Source organism: Aphelocoma coerulescens, unplaced genomic scaffold (genome assembly GCF_041296385.1).
Source record: "Aphelocoma coerulescens isolate FSJ_1873_10779 unplaced genomic scaffold, UR_Acoe_1.0 HiC_scaffold_689, whole genome shotgun sequence".
Taxonomy (NCBI): Eukaryota; Metazoa; Chordata; class Aves; order Passeriformes; family Corvidae; genus Aphelocoma; species Aphelocoma coerulescens.
In genome coordinates, this window is record NW_027184044.1 from 1 (window position 1) to 21,071 (window position 21,071).

At 65.8% G+C, this 21,071-nt stretch overlaps 4 protein-coding genes and 1 non-coding gene across 5 annotated transcripts; 3 read left to right on the forward strand and 2 right to left on the reverse strand.

Annotated features, from left to right (window-relative positions):
* Window positions 1-3,073: 3,073 nt before the first annotated feature.
* LOC138102307 (transmembrane protein 223-like) lies at window positions 3,074-4,336 on the forward strand. The gene is made up of 2 exons (XM_069000006.1): window positions 3,074-3,372; window positions 3,689-4,336. The coding sequence occupies exons 1-2, from the start codon at window positions 3,120-3,122 to the stop codon at window positions 3,985-3,987; spliced, it is 552 nt and encodes a 183-aa protein (XP_068856107.1). The 5' UTR covers window positions 3,074-3,119; the 3' UTR covers window positions 3,988-4,336.
* Window positions 4,337-4,620: 284 nt separating this feature from the next.
* On the forward strand, window positions 4,621-4,811 carry LOC138102308 (U2 spliceosomal RNA). The gene has a single exon (XR_011147405.1). It is a non-coding gene; the product is annotated as a U2 spliceosomal RNA (small nuclear RNA).
* Window positions 4,812-6,139: 1,328 nt separating this feature from the next.
* Window positions 6,140-12,480, reverse strand: LOC138102306 (WD repeat-containing protein 74-like). Its single transcript, XM_069000005.1, is given in 12 exon segments — window positions 6,140-6,323; window positions 6,437-6,493; window positions 6,939-7,049; window positions 7,051-7,082; window positions 7,161-7,216; window positions 7,582-7,685; window positions 8,589-8,690; window positions 10,336-10,485; window positions 11,246-11,309; window positions 11,741-11,862; window positions 11,953-12,059; window positions 12,367-12,480. Coding segments are annotated over 12 exon segments (1,089 nt in total). The 5' UTR covers window positions 12,428-12,480; the 3' UTR covers window positions 6,140-6,200.
* A 64-nt stretch (window positions 12,481-12,544) lies between these two features.
* LOC138102305 (TAF6-like RNA polymerase II p300/CBP-associated factor-associated factor 65 kDa subunit 6L) lies at window positions 12,545-17,741 on the forward strand. The gene is given in 11 exon segments (XM_069000004.1): window positions 12,545-12,724; window positions 12,984-13,070; window positions 13,659-13,809; window positions 14,532-14,582; window positions 15,029-15,123; window positions 15,204-15,278; window positions 15,840-16,060; window positions 16,152-16,284; window positions 16,701-16,829; window positions 16,934-17,004; window positions 17,006-17,741. Coding segments are annotated over 11 exon segments (1,809 nt in total). The 5' UTR covers window positions 12,545-12,577; the 3' UTR covers window positions 17,655-17,741.
* A 292-nt stretch (window positions 17,742-18,033) lies between these two features.
* LOC138102304 (speckle targeted PIP5K1A-regulated poly(A) polymerase-like) lies at window positions 18,034-21,027 on the reverse strand (the record flags this gene model as incomplete). The annotated part of the gene is made up of 4 exons (XM_069000003.1): window positions 18,034-19,544; window positions 19,965-20,057; window positions 20,152-20,274; window positions 20,918-21,027. Coding segments are annotated over 4 exons (1,837 nt in total), but the record flags the coding sequence as incomplete, so codon positions are not given.
* Between the last annotated feature and the right edge of the window lie 44 nt (window positions 21,028-21,071).

Genomic DNA, 21,071 nt, shown 5'->3' on the forward strand with positions numbered 1-21,071 from the left:
CATTTCTCCCCCCCAAACCCCCATTCCCCCCCCCCCAAACCCCCATTTCTCCCCCCCAAACCCTCATTTTTCCCCCCAAACCCCCATTTCTCCCCCCCAAACCCCCATTTCTCCCCCCCAAACCCCCATTATTTCCCCCCAAACCCCCATTTCTCCCTCCCAAACCCCCATTTCTCCCCCCAAACCCCCATTTCTCCCCCCCAAACCCCATTTTTCCCCCCTAAACGCCCAGGGCTGTGCATCGTGAACGACGAGCTCTTCGTGCGCGGCGCCAGCCCCGAGGAGCTGCGCAAAGCCTTCGCCGTGCCCGCGCCCACGCCCTCCTCCAGCCCCGTGCCCACCCTGACGGCCGAGCAGCAGGAGATGCTGGCGGCCTTCGCCATGCAGTCGGGCATGAACCTCGAGTGGTCCCCAGAAGTGAGTCCCAAAAACCCCGAGAATCACCCCGAAAATCAACCTGGAACAAAAAAAACCCTAAAAAATGTGAAAATCCCCGGTGAAAATCCTGGTAAAAAAGACAAAAATCCCTCAAAACCCCCTGAAAGTGCCCACAAAAAACCCTGAAAATCACCCCGAAAATCACCCTGAAAAAAACCCCACAAAAACCTAAAAATCTCCAGTGAAAATCCCGGTAAAAAAGACAAAAATCGCTCTGAAAATCCCTCAAAACCTCCTGAAAGTGCCCCCAAAAAAAACCCTGATAATCACCTTGAAAATCAACCTGGAACAAAAAAAAACCCATAAAAATGTGAAAATCCCCTATGAAAATCCCGGTAAAAAAGAAAAAAATTGCCCCAAAAATCCCTCAAAGCCCCTGAAAGTGGTCCCTAAAATGTCCCCAAAAAACCCTGAAAATCACCCCGAAAATCAACCTGGAACAAAAAAAACCCTAAAAAATGTGAAAATCCCCGGTGAAAATCCTGGTAAAAAAGACAAAAATCCCTCAAAACCCCCTGAAAGTGCCCACAAAAAACCCTGAAAATCACCCCGAAAATCACCCTGAAAAAAACCCCACAAAAACCTAAAAATCTCCAGTGAAAATCCCGGTAAAAAAGACAAAAATCGCTCTGAAAATCCCTCAAAACCTCCTGAAAGTGCCCCCAAAAAAAACCCTGATAATCACCTTGAAAATCAACCTGGAACAAAAAAAACCCATAAAAATGTGAAAATCCCCTATGAAAATCCCGGTAAAAAAGAAAAAAATTGCCCCAAAAATCCCTCAAAAGCCCCTGAAAGTGGTCCCTAAAATGCCCCTAAAAACCTGAAAGTCACCCTGAAAGTCACCCTGAAAAAAAACAAAAATTGCCCCAAAAAGCCCTCAAAAATCACCCCGAAAATAAACCTGGAACAAAACCCCACAAAAATGTGAAAATCCCCTATGAAAATCCCGGTAAAAACCACAAAAAAAGCTCAAAACCCCCTGAAAGCGGCCCCTAAAATGTCCCCAAAAAAGCCTGAAAATCACCCCAAAATCAACCTGAAAAAAAACCCCATAAAAACGTGAAAATCCCCTATGAAAATCCCGGTAAAAAAGAAAAAAATTGCCCCGAAAATCGCTCAAAAGCCCCTGAAAGTGGCCCCTAAAATGCCCCCAAAGAACTTCAAAAATCACCCTGAAAAAAACCCCACAAAAACCTGAAAATCCCCAGTGAAAATCCCGGTAAAAAAGACAAAAATTGCCCCAAAAATCCCTCAAAAAACCCCCTGAAAGTGGTCCCTAAAATGCCCCCAAAAAACCCTGAAAATCACCCCAAAAAATCACCCTGAAAAAAACCCCACAAAATCCTGGAAAGATTTCCCCCCTGAAAATCCCTTTAAAAACACAAAAATCGCCCAAAAAACCCTCAAAAATTTCTTTCAAAATCCCCCGAAAATCCACTAAAAACCCCCAAAAAAGCCCTCCAAACCCCCCCCCAAAAAAACCAAAAAACCCCCAAAAATATCCCCCAAAAAACCCCTCAAAAACCCCCAAAATATCACCCTGAGAAAAACCAAAAACCTCTTTGAAAACCCCTTCAAAAAACCCCTCAAAAATCCACTAAAACCCCCCCAAAATCCCTCAAAAAACCCCAAAAAAACCCTCAAAAATCCATTAAAAATCCCCCAAAGTCCCTCAAAAAAAAAACTAAAAAACCCCTCAAAAATCCACTAAAAATCCCCCAAAATCCCTCAAAAAAACCCCAAACCCCCCAAAATCCCTCAAAAACCCTTCAAAAATCCCCCAAAAAATCCACTAAAAATCCCTCAAAAACCCCTCAAAAAACCCCTCAAAAAAACAAAACCCCTCAAAAATCCACTAAAAATCCCTCAAAAAAAACCCCAAAAACCCCAAAAAACCCCTCAAAAATCCACTAAAAATCCCCCAAAAACCCCTCAAAAAACCCCTCATAAAAAAAACCCCAAAAATCCCTCAAAAAAAACCTCAAAAAAACCCAAAAAACGCCTCAAAAATCCCCCAAAAATCCCCCCAAAATCCCTCAAAAACCCCTCAAAAATCCCCCAAAAAACCCCAAAAACGCCCAAAACGCCCCAAAACGCCCCCAAGCCGCGCCCGTGCTGTTCCCGCAGGTGCCTCCAGGACAACGACTGGGACTACGGCCAGGCCGGGCAGGTTTTCACCCAGCTCAAGGTGCGCTTTTCGCTCCTTTTGCCCCTTTTTGCCCCTTTTTCCCCCCAGTTTTGGGGTCCCCTCCCTCACCCGCCCCTCCCCCCTCTCGTTGCAGCTGGAAGGGAAGATTCCGGAGGTTGCGTTTCTCAAGTGAGCGCTGCCGATCCCCGCCCCCCGCGCCCCTCCCGCGTTCGATCCCCCCCCGATCGATCCCGAGTTTTGTAAATAAATCATCGATTGTTTCAAGCGGCGCTTGCGGGGCGCGGCGCCTTTAAGGGGGGGCGGGGCCTTTAAAGGGGGCGCGGCGCCTTTAAGGGGGCGGGGCCGTTCCCGGAGTAAACATGGCGGCTGGGGCGACGCGGAACCGAGCGCTGATTGGGTGAGGCGAGAGTGGAGCCGCAGTGGATTGGCTGAGCCGCTACGTGAGCGCTGATTGGCTGCGGCGGGAGGCGAGGCGGCGCTGATTGGCTGGTGCGCGGCGTGCCCCGGAAGTACCGGCGGCGCTGCCGTCATGGCGGCGCGGGCGGCGCTGGAGGCCGCGGCGGTGTCCCGGGACGTGGTTCTGTTCGAGCACGACCGCAGCCGCTTCTTCCGCTTCGTGGGGCTCTTCTGCGCGGGGCAGGGCTTCTTCTGGGCCTACCTGGCGCACTTTGCCTTCACGGCGCTGCGTCCCGTGCCCGGCCCCGTGCCCGGCCCCGATGACCCGCTGCGACCCCGCGACAACAAGTGGCGCTTTGGGTTCACGGCGTCCTGCCTCACCGTCGGTACCGTCACCGTGCTGCCTCACCGCCGGGGAGCAGGGCCGGGCTCGGGAGGAGCTCAGCGCGGCGGGGGCGGGACCGGGGTGGAACCGGGCTGGAACCGGGACCGGAGCGGGCTCAGGGCGGCGGGGCCGCGCTGACACCGGAGTCACACCAGGGGCACGGGAAGGACACCGGCGCTCGCACCGGGGGCGGGGCAGCGGGACCGGGCTCAGGGGCGGGGAGCGGGGCTGGCACCGAGCGCGGCCCCGCGCTGGCCCCGGTCCGGCCCCGTTCCCGTCCCGCCCTGAGCCGCCGCCTCCTCCTCCTCCTCCCCCAGGCTCGCTGACCGTGGCCGCCGGCTGCCTGCTGCCGCTGCGCTCGGTGCGCCGGGTGACGCTGCTGCGGGGCGGCACCGCCGTGACCATCGGCACCCACGGGCCGCTGGGGCTGGGCCGCGGCCGGAGCCTCACGGTGCCGCTCCGCCACGTGTCCGGCCGGGCGCACCGCGCCGAGGTGGCCGCCGCCATCCCCATCAAGGTCAAGGGCCGCCCCTTCTTCTTCCTGCTGGACAAGCGGGGGCAGCTCAGCGACCCCCGGCTCTTCGATGTCACCGTGGGCGCCTTCCGCAAGTTCTAGGGCGGGCCGGGGGTCGGGGACGGCGGCAGCGCGGCGGTGACCGGCGGTGACCGCACGGACGGACCGGGAGGAAAACACCGCGGTGGAGACAGCGGGGGGGGGGTCACGGTCACCCTTAATAAAGTGTGGGACCCCCCGGGATCTGGGGGGACAGTGGGGTGGTCACTGTTTGTCCCCCCCATGGCCTGGGGACCCCCCGGGCTCTGTTTGGAGGCGGGGAATGGGGGGGACCCCGCGGCTGCCCCGCCCCCCCCCCCGCCGGAGCGGGTTATGCTAATGAGCCTGGAAAGAGGCGGGGCCAATGCAAATAAAGGCGCGCGCTCGGCCAATCGCGTTGAGACGCTGGAAAGCGATGGGCGTGGTTAGGAGAAAACGGTGGGCGGGGTTATAGGGGCGGGGTCATGCAAATGAGGCACGGGAACCGAACGGCGAAAGGCATCACGGGAGCGCCGTTCCCGGGGCGGTTCGGGGTCCGGCGCGCTCGGAGCGAGCGGGGCCGGGCCGGGGCTGCGGGATGCGCTGGGGAAGGAGCCCGCGAGCGGCGCCGGGAGGCGGCGAGGGCGGCGCGGGGGGAACCGGGAGGTGCGGGCGGGGCGTGCGGGGCCGGGAGCGCGCGTGGGGCGGGGGGCGGGTATCGCTTCTCGGCCTTTTGGCTAAGATCAAGTGTAGTATCTGTTCTTATCAGTTTAATATCTGATACGTCCTCGATGAGAGGACTTCATATTAAACGGATTTTTGGGCTCGGGAGTTGGACCCGGAGCTTGCTCCCTCCGCTCCGCGCATCGTCCCGGTATTGCAGTGCCTCCGGGAACGGTGCACCCCGCCCAGGGGACATCTCGTGGTCAAAGACAGAGCTGAGATGGGGATGGATCGATCGTGCTTCTATCGCGATATCAGCCCCGCTGGGGGCCCTCGCTGTGCCCGCCGCGGTGCTCGCTGTGCCCGCTCCGCGCATCGTCCCGGGATTGCGGCGCCTCCGGGAGCGCTGCACCCGTCACGGGGACATCCAATGGTCAAAGATAGATCCCAAATCGGGACTTATTATCGTGCTTCTATCGCGATATCAGCCCCGCTGGGGGCCCTCGCTGTCACCGCCCCTGTGCTCGCTGTCCCCGCTCCGCGCATCCTCCCGCTGTTGCGGCGCCTCCGGGAGCGCTGCCCCCCTCACGGGGATCTCAAATGCTCAAAGATCGATTCCCAAATCGCAATGAATGAGTATTGATCGTGGCTTTATCGCGATATCAGCCCCGCTGGAGGCCCTCGCTGTCACACCCCGGTGCTCGCTCTCCCCGCCCCGCGCATCCTCCCGCTGTTGCGGCGCCTCTGGGAGCGCTGCCGCCCCCCCCGGGGACTTTTCGTAAGTCAGAAAGAGACCGAAATCATCGATAATTGGTAAATATCGCGGCTCTATCGCGACAGCGGCCACGCTTCTGTACCCCCCTAAAGCAGCCCCAGGCTCCCCCTCAAAATGTCCCCGAATCCTCTCAACCCCCCCCCGCCAATGACGCCATGCTGGGGCAGAGCCCCCTCCCCCAATTCCCCACTTCCGCGTGCTGGGGGGCGATTCCGGGGGCCCGCTAATTATCGGGGTGTTAATTAATTAATGAACCCCCCCAACACCCCGATTCTGCGCCTGTTTTCAAGGGGAATTTCAAGGGATTTAGGAGGGAAAGCGGCTTTGGGGGGTTAGCACGAGTCGCTGAGCCGCTGGCGGGGTGGTTAATGAGCGCTCATTAAAAAGAGGAGCTTAATTAGTGTTGATTAGGGCGGCGGTAATGAGAGGGGTTAGCGGGACAATGGTTCTCTATGGGGCCGGCGGAAAGAGCCGAGCGCTGCCGGAAATACCCGAGTGTGGGGAGAGCCGAAGCGGTGCCGAACATCCCCGAGCGGCGGCGAGCTCAGAGATTGGCGGACGAAAGCGGGGGCGGGGCCAGAGCGCCGAGCGCTTACGGAAAGAGCCGAAGCGCGATGGGCGGGGCTAAACCCAGCGAGGGGCGGAGCTCACGGATTTAAAGGGGCCGCGCTTGGGGTGGGGGTCATTAGCCCCTCCCCCCAATTCCTTCCCCACTCATCCCAGCACCCCCCTGAGCCAAATTCCCACAAAAATCCCCTTTTATCGGCAAAAAACTCAAAATTCCGTTTCTTTACCACATTTTGGACATTATATACAACGAGGGGGGTGGGAGGGGGGGTTTGGGGGGTCCCGGGACCCCTCAGACCCCCGAGATTTTCCGTTTCTTGCCCTTCCTGGGGGTGGGGACGGGCTCCAGGGCGTCCCACAGCTCGTCCCCCTCCTCATCCTTCACCTCTTTTTGGGGAGGGGGCTCCTCCTGAGCCTGGGGGAGGGAAAAGAGGGGGGGTTACGGGGGTGGGGGGAGGGAAAAGGGGGGGGTTACGGGGGTGGGGGGCACCCCCAGCCCCCCAAGGCCCCCCCGGGGCGGGGTCTCACCTCCCAGTCCAGGTGTGTGTTCAGCAGGAGGCAGGTGAGGCGCGACTTCAGGTACACCTGGGGGGAGGGTCCCAGGGGTTTTTTTGGGGGGGGTCTTGGGGCTTTTTTGGGGTCTGGGGGTTTTGGGATAAATCTCAGGAGTTTGGGGAGGTCCTGGGGGGGGTTTGAGGGGGATGGGGAGGAGCCATGGGGGGGATTTTGGGGTGATTTCAGAGCTTGGGGAGGGGCTCCCAGGGGATTTGGGGGGGCTCTCGGGGGGTCTCAAGGGTCTGGGGGTGGTCTCAGAGTGACTGGGGCGGTTCGGGGGGTGGTCCCAGGGGGGTTTTAGGGGATCCCAACTGTTTGGGGAGCTCCCGGGGGGGGCTTTGGGGTCCCATCCCCCCCTTTCCCCGTCACGCTGCAGCCGCAGGGCATTGAAGAGGTGGGGGGGGGGGGGTCCCGAGGGGTCCCAGGAGCTTTGGGGGGTCCCGGGGGGGTCCCGGGGGGGTCCCGGTGTCCCCACCTTGTGGCTGAGGCGCCCGTCCCGCAGCCGGTGCAGCCTCAGGCTCCGGTCGAGGCCGCAGGAGGCCACGAGGGGCAGCCGGGGGTGGCACTGCAGCCCCCGGACCCCCCCCCGCCAGCCCCTTCAGCGCCCGCAGCACCCGCCCTGGGGGGCACGGGGGGGGTCAGGGGGGGCGGGGGGGGCACAGAGACCCCCCCCGGGACCCCCCAGACCCCCCCTCACCTTTGCGCAGGTCGATGACGGCCACGTCCCCCCGGGCGCTGCCCACGACCACCGAGCTGGGGGGGGGCGGGGGGGAGGGTGAAATGGGGCTGGGGGGGGCAGCGGGACCCCCCTGGGGACCCCCAAATTCACCCCGGGGCATTTTGTGCCCTCCCAGAACCCCCCAGGACCCCCAAAAGCCTCCCCAGGACCCCCAGACCCCCCCCAGGATCCCCCAACACCCGCCCAGGACCCCAAAAATCCCCCAAAACCCTCCAGAACCCCCCCAAACCCTCCCCCAGATGCCCCCAGGACCCCAAAAATCCCCCCAATGACCTCCAAGACCCCCCCACTCCTCCCCAGATGCCCCCGAGAGCCCCCAAATCCCCTCCAGTCCCCCCCAGGACCCCCGAAGCCCCCCCCGGAGCCCCCCAGCACTGACGTGTCCCCGGGGGGCAGCGCCAGCGCCGTCAGCGGCCCCCCCTCCCCGAAGGTCGTGTCCAGCACCGGGCGCCGCTGGGGCGTGGCGGGGTCGTAGAGCCGCACCTGGGCGGGGGAGGGGCCGCCTGAGGGCACCGCGGGGCCACCGCCCCCCCCCCGGGACCCCCCCACGGGGTCCTCACCTGGGGCTGGGGGCTGCACGTGACCCCCCCCCGGTGACCCCAGGGACCCCCCAGGTGACCCCAGGTGACCCCAAGAGACCCCAGGTGACCCCCCAGGTGACTCAAGTGACCCCAAGTAACCCCACATGATTCTAGGTGACCCCCCCAGCTGACTCCAGTGACCCCAGCTGACTCCAGTGACCCCCCCTGTGACCCCCCCGTGATTCCTGGTGACCCCAATAACCCCCCAGGTGACCCCAAGAGACCCCAGGTGACCCCAAGAGACCCCAGGTGACCCCCCAGGTGACTCAAGTGACCCCAGCTGACTCCAGTGACCCCAGCTGACTCCAGTGACCCCCCCTGTGACCCCCCCGTGATTCCTGGTGACCCCAATAACCCCCCAGGTGACCCCAAGAGACCCCAGGTGACCCCAGTGACCCCCCCCAAAAGACCCCAGGTGACCCCAAAAGACCCCAGGTGACCCCTCAGGTGACTCAAGTGACCCCAGGTAACCCCAGATGACTCCAGGTGACCCCTGTGACCCCCCCAGGTGACTCCAGTGACCCCCCCGGTGACCCCAGGTGGCCCCAAGAGACCCCAGGTGACCCCAGTGACCCTCCCAGTGACCCCCCCCCTGACCCCAGGTGACCCAGTGACCCCCCCAGTGACCCCCCCAGGTGACCCCAGGTGACCCAGTGCCCCCCAGTGACCCCCCCAGTAACCCCAGTGACCCCAGCTGACCCCAGCTGACTCCAGGTAACCCCAGTGACCCCCCCCGTGACCCCAGGTGACCCAGTGCCCCCCAGTGCCCCCCAGTGCCCCCCCCAGTGACCCCCCGTGAGCCCACCTGGCCGTGCCCCGTGCAGGTGACGACGCGCTGGGAGCCCGGCAGGAACTGCAGGTCCCGGTCCCAGACGGGCACGCGCAGATCCAGCCAATCGTTCCTCACCTGGGCACAGCGGGGACGCTTGGGGTCACTCAGGGACGTTTGGGGACATTTGGCATCACTGGGGACATTCAGGGACATTTGGGGACCTTCAGGGACATTCAGGGACATTTGGGGTCACTCAGGAACATTTGGGGTCACTTAGGGATATTTGGGGTCACTGGGGACGTTCAGGAACATTTGGGGTTATTTGAGGATATTTGGGATCACTCAGGGACGTTTGCGGACATTTAGGGTCACTCACAGACGTTTGGGGAGCTTCGGGGACATTTGGGGACATTTGGGGTCACTCAGGGACATTTGGGGACATTCAGGGACATTTGGGGATGTTTAGGGTTACTCACATATGTTTGGGGACCTTTGGGGACATTCAGGGACATTTGGGGTCACTCAGGGACATTTGGGGTCACTGGGGACATTCAGGGACATTTGGGGACATTTGGGGTCATTTGGGGACATTTGGGGACATTTGGGGTCACCGGGGGAGTCCCAGGACGCTCCTGGGGGTGGTGGGGGAGGGGCTCAAAAACATTTTTGGGCTCCCACTCAAAGCCCCCCCCCCCCAGTGGGGGCTCAGGAGGGGTTTTGGGGCGATTCGGGAGATTTTAGGGCAGCTTTGGGGCGGTTTTTGGGGGGCCTGCCCAGGGTCTTGGCACACAAAGGAAATTCGGGGTATTTTGGGGGGGAGTTGAGGTTTTTCGGGGTCCCACTCAAATTCCTGGCCTGGAACAGGGGCTTTGGAGTCATTCAGGGGGCTTTGGGGTCATTCAAGGGGGTTTGGGGTGTTTTAGAGGGATTTCGGGGTCATTCAGGGGGCTTTGGGGTGATCCAGGGGGTTCTGGGGTGTTTTAGGGGGGTTTCGGGGTATTTTAGGGATGTTTTGGAGTGCTTCAGGGAGGTTTTGGGGTGTCTCAGGGGTATTTGAGGTGTTTTAGGGACGTTTTGGGGTGCTGTACGGAAGTTTTGGGGTGTTTTAGGGGGGCCTTGGGGCGATTCAGGGGGGCTTAGAGTATTTTAGGGAGGTTTTGGGATGTTTTAGGGGTATTTGAGGTGTTTTAGGGAGGTTTTGGGGTGTTGTAAAGAAGTTTTGGGGTGCTTTAGGGAGGCTTTGAGATGATTCAGGGGGGCCTTGCGGTATTTTAGGGAGGTTTTGGGGTGTTTTGGGGGCATTTCAGGGTATTTTAGGAGAGCTTTGAAGTGTTTTAGGGGGTTTTGGGGTGTTTTACAGAGGTTTCAGGGTGCTTTAGGGGGGTATTGGGGTGTTTCAGGGGAGTTTTGGGGTGTTTCAGGGGGGTTTTGGGGTGTTTCAGGGGGGTTTCAGGGGGGTTTCAGGGGTGTTTCAGGGGGGTTTTGGGGTGTTTCTGGGGGGTTTCGGGTGCTTTAGGGGGTTTCATGTGTTTCAGGGGGATTTCAGGGGGATTTTGGGGTGTTTCAGGGGAGTTTTGGGGTGTTTCAGGGGAGTTCTGGGGTGTTTCAGGGGTGTTTCAGGGGTGTTTCAGGGCGGTTTCGGGATGTTTCAGGGGGGTTTTGGGGTGCTTTAGGGGGGTTTCAGGGGGGTTTTGGGGTGCTTTAGGGGGGTTTCAGGGGGGTTTTGGGGTGCTTTAGGGGGGTTTCAGGGTGCTTTAGGGGGTTTCGGGCTCCCACTCACGTTCTTGGCCCGGAACAGGGGCTCCCCGGGCCGCTGCAGGTCCCACACCTTGAGCCCGTTCTCCCTGCCCGCCGTGCCCAGCAGCTGCGGCCGTGCCGGGTCCTGGCGCATCCGGCACAGCCCCGGCCCCGCCCGCAGCTCCTGCAGGGGCTGCAATGGGGGAGGGGTCACCCCAAAGCCCCGAGAGCCCCAGACCCTGCCCTGCTCAGAGCCCACCTCAAACCACCCCCAAATTCCCCCAAACCACCCCAAACCACCCCAAAATTCCCCCAAACCACCCCAAAATCCCCCCAAACCAACCCCAAATCCCCCCAAACCACCCCAAAATCCCACCAAACCACCCCAAAATCCCCCACAACCCCCCCAAACCACCCCCAAATCCCCCTAAACCACCCCAAATCCCCCAAACCACCCCCAAACACCCCCCAAATCCCCCCAAAACACCCCCAAACCAACCCAAAATCCCCCACAACCCCCCCAAAATCCCCCCAAACCAACCCCAAATCCCCCCAAACCAACCCCAAAATCCCCCCAAACCACCCCAAATCCCCCCCAAACCACCCCCAAACCCCCCCAAACCACCCCCAAATCCCCCAAACCTCCCCAAAATCCCCCACAACCCCCCCAAATCCCCCAAACCACCCCCAAATCCCCCACAACCCCCCCAAATCCCCCCAAACCACCCCCAAATCCCCCATTCTGGCCCATCCGGGCCCCCCGCAGCCCCTGGAACAGCTGGAATTTGGGGAGGGGTCACCTCAAAATCCCACCAAGCCCCAGAACCGGACACAGCCCCCCCCAAACCCCCCCAAATTCGCGGCCCCGGCCCCGCCCGTGGCTCCCAACAGAGGCTGGAACTGGGGAGGGGTCCCGGGGGACCCCAAAATCCCCCCCAGCCCCCCCCGCTCACCTCCTCAGCCTCGTCTTCCCCCCAGACCCGAACCAGCCCCGACTCCACGGCGGTGACGACAGAGCTGAGCGAATTTCGGGGGGCTCAGGGGGGGTTTGGGGACCCCCCGGCCCCCCCTGAGCACCACCGACCCATCCCCCACCCCCCACAGCCCCTCCCGGACACCCCCAGCCCCTCAGAACCCCCCCAGGCGCTGAGACCACCCCCCAAGGGCCCTTCAGAGACCCCTGGAATCCCCCAAAACCCCCCCAGGACCTCCCCAGAACCCCCAGGGCTCCCCAGACCCCCTCAGGACCCCCCAAAAACCCGCCAGGACCCCCCCCCAGAACCCCCAGGGCCCCCCAGAACCCCTCATGACCCCCCAAACCCCCTTAGGACCCCCCCAGCCCCCCTCAAACCCCTCCCAGGAACCACCCCCAGACCCTCCTGTACCCACAGCCGCCCTCCGGACCCCCCAGGACCCCCCCAGCCCCCCTCAGGACCCCCCCCCGGTACCTGCCGAGCACCCCCAGCCCGCAGAAGGCCCCGTCCCCCCCCGGGCACAGCCGCGACCCCGTGAATTTCCCCTTCTCGGTGCTGAAGACGCTCACGGAGCGATCCAGGGACCCCACGAGCACCTGGGGGGGGCACGGGGGGGTTGAGTGCGGGCTCTGGACACCCCCAGGCCCCCCCCGACCCCCCCGGATCCCCCCCGACCCCCGACTCACCTCGGTCTCGGCGGGGTCCCCCCAGCACAGGGCCGAGACCCCCCGGGCCCGGCTCAGCCCCGACCCCCCCACGTGGTTCGTGGCCTCTTTGCGCTGCAGGTTCACCCCTGGGGGGGCGAGGGGGGAGCTCGGGGGGGCTCGGGCACCTCAGGAGCCCCTCCGGGACCCCCCCAAAAACCTCCCCAACCCCCGGCACCCTCTCGGGCCCTTCCCAAAACCTCCCAGCACCCCCAAGACCTCCCGACCCCCCCGAGACCTCCCGAGCCCCCCCCAGGCCTCTCCCAGGCACCACCGGCATCTCCCGGGGCCTCTCCCGGGGCCCCTCCCGGACGCCCGGAACTCCCTCGGGGCCCCCCCAAGGGCCCCTCCCGGACCCCCAGGACCCCGCCGGGGACCCCCCAGCCCCCTCCCCACCTTTGAGGGCTCCGGTCTCGGCCCCCACCCACACGTGGCACAAGCGCGCGGGCGCCGCCATCTTGCCCCGCTCCGGTCCGTCCCGGGGCGGAAACCGCGAGCGCGGCGGGACCGTTCCGGGCAGAAACGTTCCGGGCCGGCTCCCGTCGGCCCCCGCGCCGGGCGGCTCATTTGCATAAGCCCGCCCCTCGTGGGCGTGGCCGCGGCCGCCATGGCGGAGCGGGAGGAGCGGCGCTTCGTGGAGCTGCCCCGGGACTCGGTGCGGCTCATGGCCGAGAGCGCCGGCGTCGAGCTCAGCGACGATGTGGCCGCGCTGCTGGCGGAGGACGTGTGCTACCGGCTGCGGGAGGCCACGCAGGTACCGGCGGGAGCGGGGGGAAACGGCGCTGCCGGGGGTACCGGCGGTACCGGCTGCGGGAGGCCGAGCAGGTACCGGGGGGACCCGCGGGGACCGGGGGGTGTCGGGGGCACTCGGGGCCCCAGCGCCGGTCAGCGGGCCCGGTAACAATCCCGGTGCCGTCCCGGGCCGGGTTCCGTAGCGCTGGGGCCGGTACCGAGCCCGATCTCAGTGCTGGTGACGATCCCGGTCCCATTCCCGGTGCCGGTGCCGTTCCCAGAACAGCTCCCAGTTCCTCAAGCACACCCGGCGGCGCCGCCTCACCGTGGAGGATTTCAACCGAGCCCTGCGCTGGAGCAACGTCGAGGTGAGGCACTGGGGGAACTGGGAGGGACTGGGAGGGACTGGAAGGACACTGGGAGGGACTGGGGGCACTGGGAGGACACTGGGGGCACTGGGAGGACACTGGGGGCACTGGGAGGCCGCTGGTGCGGGCACTGGTGGCACTGGGAGGACACTGGGGGCACTGGGAGGCCGCTGGTGCGGGCACTGGTGGCACTGGGAGGACACTGGGGGCACTGGGAGGACACTGGTGGCACTGGGAGGACACTGGGGGCACTGGGAGGCCGCTGGTGCGGGCACTGGTGGCACTGGGAGGCCGCTGGTGCGGGCACTGGTGGCACCGCGGCTGTGCCCGCTCAGCCCCTCGCTGTCCCCGGGGGTTCCCGGAGGCCGGGGAGGGACGGGAGGTGCCGGGCTGGGGCTGCCCCCGGTGATGCCCCCGGTGATGCCCTTAATGTCCCTCTGTCCCTTCTCTCTGCTCTGTCCCTCTGTCCTCTCTGCTGGCCCCCCTGACCTCTCTGCTGGCCCCCCTGACCTCTCTGCTGGCCCCCCTGGCCCCGTGCTGGCCCCCCTGGCCCCGTGCTGGCCCCCCTGGCCCCGTGCTGGCCCCCAGGCCGTGTGCGGTTTCGGCTCCCAGGACTCGCTGCCGTTCCGGCCGCTGCGCGAGGGGGATTTGTTCTTCCCCGAGGACCGCGAGGTGAACCTGGTGGAGCTGGCGCTGGCCACCAACATCCCCAAGGGCTGCGCCGAGACCGCCGTCAGAGGTGGCACCCCAAAACCCCCCCGGGACCCCAAATAACCCCCCCGGGACCCCCAAATAACCCCCTGGACCCCCAAATAACCCCCCCGGGACCCCAAATAACCCCCCGGCACCCCAAAACCCCCCGGGACCCCCAAATAACCCCCCCGGGACCCCAAAACCCCCCGGACCCCCAAATAACCCCGCCGGGACCCCAAATAACCCCCCGGACCCCCAAATAACCCCCCCCGGACCCCCAAATAACCCCTCGGCACCCCAAAACCCCTCTGGGACCCCCAAACCCCTCTGGGACCCCAAAACCCCTCTGGGACCCCAAAACTCCCCCCCGGACCCAAATAACCCCCTGGGAGCCCCAAATTACCCCTTGGGAGCCCCAAATCTTCCCCAAGACCCCCAAATCCGCTCCAGAATACCCAAATCCCCTTTGGGACCCCAAAATTCCACCCAGGACCCCCAAAATACCTCTCCAGGTTCTCTAAATTTTCTGTAGGACTTCAAAATATTCTCCTGGGACCCCCAAATCTGCCCCAGGACCCCAAAATATGCCACCTTGGGACCCCAAATGACACCCCTGGGACCCCAAATTATCCCCCTGGGACCCCCCAAATCCCCCCCAGGACCACCAAATCTGTGGGACCCCAAAATACCCTCTTGGGACCCCCCAAACCCCCCCCCCCCCGGGACCCCCCAGTCGGGGCGGGGGTCTCAGGCCGCGCTGTCCCGCAGTGCACGTGTCCTACCTGGATGGCAAAGGGAACCTGGAGCCGCAGGGAGCAGGTCAGGAACGACCCCCCCACACCCCCAGGGGCCCCCCCAGACCCCCCCCTGACCCCCAGGACCCCTCCCGCCCCCCCCTGGGATCCCCAGGACCTTCAGGACCCCCCCAGGATTCCCCTGGACCCTTCCCCAAACACCCCCAGGACCCCCTTGGGACCTACCCAAAACCTCCAGGACCCCCTCGGAATTCCCATGGACCCCTCCCCAGGCACTGCCAGGACCCCACTGGGACCCCCCCCAAGACCTCCAGGGCCCCCCAAAATTTCCCAGACCCTTGGAACCCTCCAGGACCCCTGAGGATTCCTTTGGACCCCTCCCCAGACACTGCCAGGACCCCCTTGGGACCCAGCCTGGGACTCCCCAAGACCTCCAGGACCTTCCAGGAGCCCCCAGCCCCCCCCTGCCCCCACCAAAGGCTGTTTTTTTGGGGGTCCCCCCCCTTGCAGTGCCCAGCGCCGTGTCCTCGCTGACCGATGACCTCCTCAAGTACTACCAGCACGTGACCCGCGCCGTGCTGGGCGACGACCCCCAGCTCATGAAGGTGGGTGGGGGGCTGGGGACCCCCCTGGGGGGCTGCTCCCCCTCGCCCCTCGCCGGGCTGACCCCCCCGTGTCCCCCCAGGTGGCTCTGCAGGACCTCCAGAGCAACCCCAAGATCGCGGCGCTGCTGCCCTACTTCGTCTACGTGGTCAGTGGGGTGAGTTTGGGGGTCCCCAGGGGGTCCTGGGGGTCTCCAGGGGGTCTGGAGTGAGGCTTGGGGGGTCCTGAAGGGGTCTGGGGGCAGATTTGGGGATCCCAGGGGGTCCGGGGTGAGTTTGGGCGGTCCTGGGGGGTCCTAGTGGGTGTGCGGGGGGGGAGGGTTGGGAGGTCCTGGAGGGGTCTGGGGTGAGTTTGGGGATCCCCAGGTGGTTTTGGGTAAGTTTGGGGGTCTCCAGAGGTCCTTGGGGGGGTTTGGGGTGAGTTTGGGGAGCTCCAGGCAGCGGCTCCTGAGGGACTCCGGGGGTGCGGGGGTGGGGGCTCCTCCCCGGGGGGGTCCCCAGGGTCTCCAGCCCCTCCCGGGGGTCTCTGCCCAGGCCCTTCCTCGCTCCAGTGCGAAGGGCCTGGGGGTGCCCAGAGGCTCCTGAGGGTCTCCAGGTCATCCCGGGCTGGGGGTTCCTCCCTGAGAGAGGGGAGGGAGGAATCCCGAGGGTCTCCAGCCCCTCCCGAGTCTCCATCCAACCCTTCCCCCCACCCCAAAATCCCCCCCACCCCGTTCCAGGTGAAATCCGTGAGCCACGACCTGGAGCAGCTGAGCCGGCTGCTGCACCTGGCACGGAGCCTGATCCAGAACCCCTTCCTGTGCCTGGGCTCCTACGTCTGCAGCCTCATGGGCAGCGTCCTCTACTGCGTCCTGGAGCCGCTGGCCGCCTCCATCAACCCCCTCAACGACCACTGGACGCTGCGCGACTACGCCGCGATGCTGCTCGGCCGCATCTTCTGGTGGGGAGGGGGCTCCCGGAGGGGGCCGGGGGGGTCCTGGGGGGCACCCCGGGGGTCTCACCGGGGTCTCGGCGCCCGCCTGTGCCCGCAGGAGCCACGGGGAGCTGGTCAGGGGTTTGTACCAGCAGATCCTGCTCTCGCTGCAGAAGGTCCTGGCGGATCCCGTGCGGCCGCTCTGCTCCCACTACGGGGCCGTGGTGGGGCTGCACGCGCTGGGATGGAAGGTCAGGGGGGCCCGAGGGGGTCTGGGGGGGTCCCGAGGGGGTTTGGGGGAGGCCACAGGAAGTTTTGAGGGTCTGGGGGAGAAGCTTGGGGGTTTAGGGGGATCCTGGGGAGGTTTGGAGGGTCTGGGGGGAGTCCTGAAGATGCCCAGCAGGGTCTGAGAGGGGTCCTGGGGAAGGTCTGGGGGTCCCTGGGGGTGTTGGGGTGTCCTGGGGGGGGCTTAGGGGGTCCATGGGGAGGTCCCACCAGGTTTGGGGGTTCCATGGGGGCTTTTGAAGGACCCACAGGAGGTTCCGAGGATCTGTGCGAGGTTCGGGTGTTCCTTGGGGGGGGTCCCTGAGGGGGTTTGAGATCCATGGGGGATTTCGGGGTGCCATGAGGGGGGTCCCGGCCCGTGACCCCCCCCCGTGTCCCGCAGGCGGTGGAGCGGGTGCTGTACCCCCACCTCCCCACGTACTGGCCAAACCTCCAGGCCGTGCTGGACGATTACTCCGTGTCCAACGCTCAGGTCAAGGCCGACGGCCACAAAGTCTACGGCGCCATCCTGGTGAGGGCTGGGGGGGCATTTTGGGGTGGGGGGAGGGGGTCCCTCACTGCTTCCCACCCCCCCCCTCCCTCTGACCCCCTCCCCCCCCCCCCGTGTCCCCCCAGGTGGCCGTGGAGCGGCTGCTGAAGGCCAAAGCTCAGCAAGCGCCGGGAGCGGGGGGTCCCGAGGGGGTCCCCCCGGCACAGCCCCCCCGGCCAGGACCCCCCCCCCGAGCTGGGCTTGGGCCGCCCGTTGTTACCGGGGGGCGGCGGGGGCGGCCCCCCCGCCCCGTCCTCGGCGCTGTCGCCGTCGCTGCGGGACATGTACCGCGAGCTCTACGACTTCTTCGGGGACAGCCTGGCCGCTCGCTTCGGCACCGGCGCCCCCGCCGACCCCCCGAGCCCCCCGGGCGCGGCCGAGGGCGCCCGCAAAGAGCCCCCGGCCGAAGGAGCCGCCCGCAAAATGCCCCAACTGACCAACGCCACGGTGAGCCCGAGGGACGAGGAACCCCCGCGGCCGGAGCGCCCCGCCCTGCACCGGACCGCGGGACCCCCGCCCCGGCCCCGCGGCACCCCCCGAGCCCCTCCGGGGCACCGGCCCGGGGCCCGCGAGGTGTTCCAGAAGTGCCGCTTCGCCCCGCGGGGGCCGCCCCGCTTCAGCTTCGTGATCGCGGGGCGCCAGACCGGGCGGCGCTGCCCCGGGCGGAGGTTCCAGACGAGCTTCCCGCAGCCGCCCGGGGCCGCGCTCGGCTCCCGCTACGCGCAGCGCCTGCCCATGATCGGCCGCACCGCGCGGGCCCCGCGCCGCTGGCCCCGCAGCGAGTACTCGCTGCTGCTGCTGCTCTGAGCGCGGCGAGCGGCGGCCAGCGGGCACAGCGAAGGTGCTGTGGGCACTGCACGGCGCCAAGGGGCCAGTGGAGGGTGTGTGGCGTGGCCAGTGAAGAGGGCGGGGGTGGGCAGGGAGGGGTCAGTGGAATGATGCGGCGGTCACTAAAAAGGGGCCAGTGGTGGATGAAGGGTGGCTGGCGGCCAGGAAAGGGTGCGGAGCGGTCAGTGAAGGGGGTCAGGCGGCCAATAAACGGCAGCCGGTGGCCAGCCAAGGGTGTGGAGTGGCCAGTGAATCAGCCCGGCGGTCAGGGAATGGCGCTCAGTGGTCACTAAAAGGGTCATTTTTACATCGCGCCCCCCTCCCCCGAGGACCCCCCAGGCCACGCTCAGAACGGATTTTACTGGAAAACCTCAGGAAGTACAAAATCGCCGCCCGGGGGTCCCGAGCCCCCCACCCCCAGGCGCTGCCGCACCATCTCCGGCAGAAAACTCCGCAAGAAGTGGAAAAACTCCTGGAAAAGCGGCGAGGGGGGGTCGCGCTCGGGCCGGAGCCGCAGCAGCAATTGGGGGTCCCGGCGCGACCCCCCCGGGCGGGCGCTGAGCTGGAAACGCAGCAGCGGCTCCGGGGGGGCCCCGGGGGGGGTCCCGGGGGGGTCCCCGGTGTCCCCTCGGACGATGGCCTCGGTCACCGCCCGCTCCAGCGCCAGGGGGGACAGCCCGGGACCCTGAACCCCCCCGGGACCCCCGGGACCCTGAACAGCCCCGAAATCCTGAACCCCCCCGGGACCCCCGAGATCCTGAACGTCCCCAGGACCTTGATCCCCCCCGGGATTCCCGGAACCCCCAAGACCCTGAACCCCCCCGGGATCCTGATCCCCCCGAGGATCCTGAACCCCACCGGGACCTCCGAGGTCCCCAAGACCCGGAGCCCCTCCGGGCCCCTGAACCCCCCCCGGACCATCGGGACCCCCAAGCCCTTGAGCCCCGCGCTGCCCCCCGGTGCCCCCCCGGCCGCGGAGGCGGCGGCGGAGGCGGCGGCGGCCCCGCCACACGCGGTGCCACACGGAGCAGCTCCAGCGGGACGGGCCCGCGGGGAGCCGGGGGCGTTTTGGGGCCGGGACCCCGGCCCCGTTCGGGACCCCCTCGGGGAGGGGACGCTTCGAGCCCGGCCCCGCCGTCCCCTCGTCCTCCGCGACACCGAATTCCCGCTGGGAATGCCCCGTCCCTGTCCCCTCCGCGTGGCCTTTGGGTGCCGCCGGTGGCCGCTCCGTGTCCAGGGGTGCCTCCTCCTCCTCTTCCTCCTCCTCCTCCGGTGTCCCCGGGACCCCAAACTCCCCCCGGGAATCTCCCGTCACCTCCTCCGGGTGGCACCTGGATCCCGGGGGTGGCTCCGCGGGATCCAGGAGCGGCTTCCCCTCAGCCCCCGGCGTCCCCGGGACCCCCGGGTCGCCCTCGGGCTCGCAGCCGCAGCCCAGCACCTCCGTGAGCACGAACCCCACGGCCGCGCACGCCTCGCGGTGCGGGACCCCCCCGGGCTCCCCCGGGGGTCGCAGCGGGACCGGGATGAGGAATTTCCCCCCGGGATTCCCGCCGGGATTCCCGGGCAGCAGCAGCCGCATCACGCCCCAGGGGCGGCCCCTGCGCGACTTCTGCAGGAACTCGGGGCCGCGACAGAGCCGGGCGGCGTCGCGACAGCAGCGCACGAATCGCGACACCGTGCGCGGGGTGACGTTGGCGGCCACGTTGTGGCTCAGCTCGAAGGGGTCCTGCAGGGTCAGGGGGCCCGGGCGGAGCCCCCCGAGGGTCTCGGGCGGGGGGCGCGGCAGAGCTCGGCCCTCCAGGGGGGACAGGAGGAGCGCCCCCAGATCCAGAGTCCCGAAATAGGAGAAGAATTCGGCCAAGAGGGAGGCTGGGGGGGGGAGGGGACAGGGGGGAGGTCAGAGACCCCCGGAGACACCCAGAAACGCCCCAAAACACCCAGAAACGCCCCAAAAACCACCCAGAAACGCCCCAAAATCAACCCCCAAAACCACCCAGAAACACCCCAAAAACCACCTCTAAAAACAACCAGCCTCCCAAAAACACCCAGACACCCCCAAAACCACTCAGCCCCCCCCACCCCGTGGGATTTGAGCCCCCCAGAGGGATTTAGGGACCCCCCCCCCCCCGATTTGAGGACTCCCCCAGAAGGATTTAGAGACCTTCCCCCAGTGGGATTTGAACCTCCCAGATCCGGGGACCCCCCACTGGGATTTGACCGCCCCTCCCGAGGCATTTTGGGCCCCCCCCCAGATTTAGGGACCCCCCCCCAGCCGCAGGACCCCCTCACCGGCGCTCTGGGTGTTCCCGCTGGGCTCCAGCACGGCCGCGTCCCGGGGGAAGCTGCAATCCCAGCCCCCGACCCGGGCACAGTCCCGGGGCCCTGCAACGGACACGGGGCGGGAGGAGGGGGGGGTCAGAGACCCCCGAAATGGGGCGGGGGGACCCCCGGAAATGCTGGGGAGGGGTCTCGGCACCTGCCAGGGCGCGGAGGCGCCGCACCGAGGGCAGCACGGGGGGGCTGCGGCTCTGCAGGAACAGCACCACGAGCAGCGTCAGCGCGTAGTTGGTGAGGAGGGGGCCGCCCCCGGCCCGGTTCCCTGCGGGAACAACGGCGTGGGGGTCGTGAAGGGGGGGTCCCCAAGGAGCCGCGACCCCCCCCCTCAATTGGCCCAGCCCCCCCTGAATTAGCCCAGCCCCCCCTGAATTAGCCCAGACCCTCCCTCGGTGTCCGGGGGAGTTTCCCGGTGGCAATCAAGGGGTCGGGGGGTGTTGGGCAATGCCCGGGGGGTCCCAGGGACGTTTCAGGGGTCTCCAGACTCCTTTGGGGGGGTCGCAGCCCCTTTTTGGGGGGTCCCCAGCCCCTTTTTGGGGGGGGTCTATCCCCCCTCACCTGTCCCCGACCTCCCCTCGCTGCCCGGAGGAGTTTCCTGGTGGGAATCATGGGGTGGGGGCTGTCCCAGGAGGGGGTCCCCAGCCCCTTTTGGGGGGGTCTCAGCCCGTCGGGGGGGAGGTCCAAACCCCTCGGGGGGGGCGCTCCCAGCCCCTTTTGGGAGGGTCTCAGCCCCTCAGGGGGGTCCCCAAATCCTTTTTGGGGTGGTCCCGTCCCCCTTCACCTGCCAGGCGCTGGCTCCGGGTCGGGAGCTCAGCCCAAGAGGGGTACCGGGGTGGGGGCGGGGGGGGTCCCAGCCCCTTCTGGAGGGTCCCGGGCCATTTTGGGGAGGGGTCCCGGCCCCCCCTCACCTGCCAGGCGCTGCCCCCCCGCCCAGAGGCGCACGGCGTAGCCCAGGGGCCGCACCCGCGGGTCGGCGTCGGCGCAGAGGCGCAGGAAGCGCGTGTTGAACAGAGCCAGGCTGGGGGGGCAGCGCGGATTGGGGGGAAAAACAGGGAAAACGGG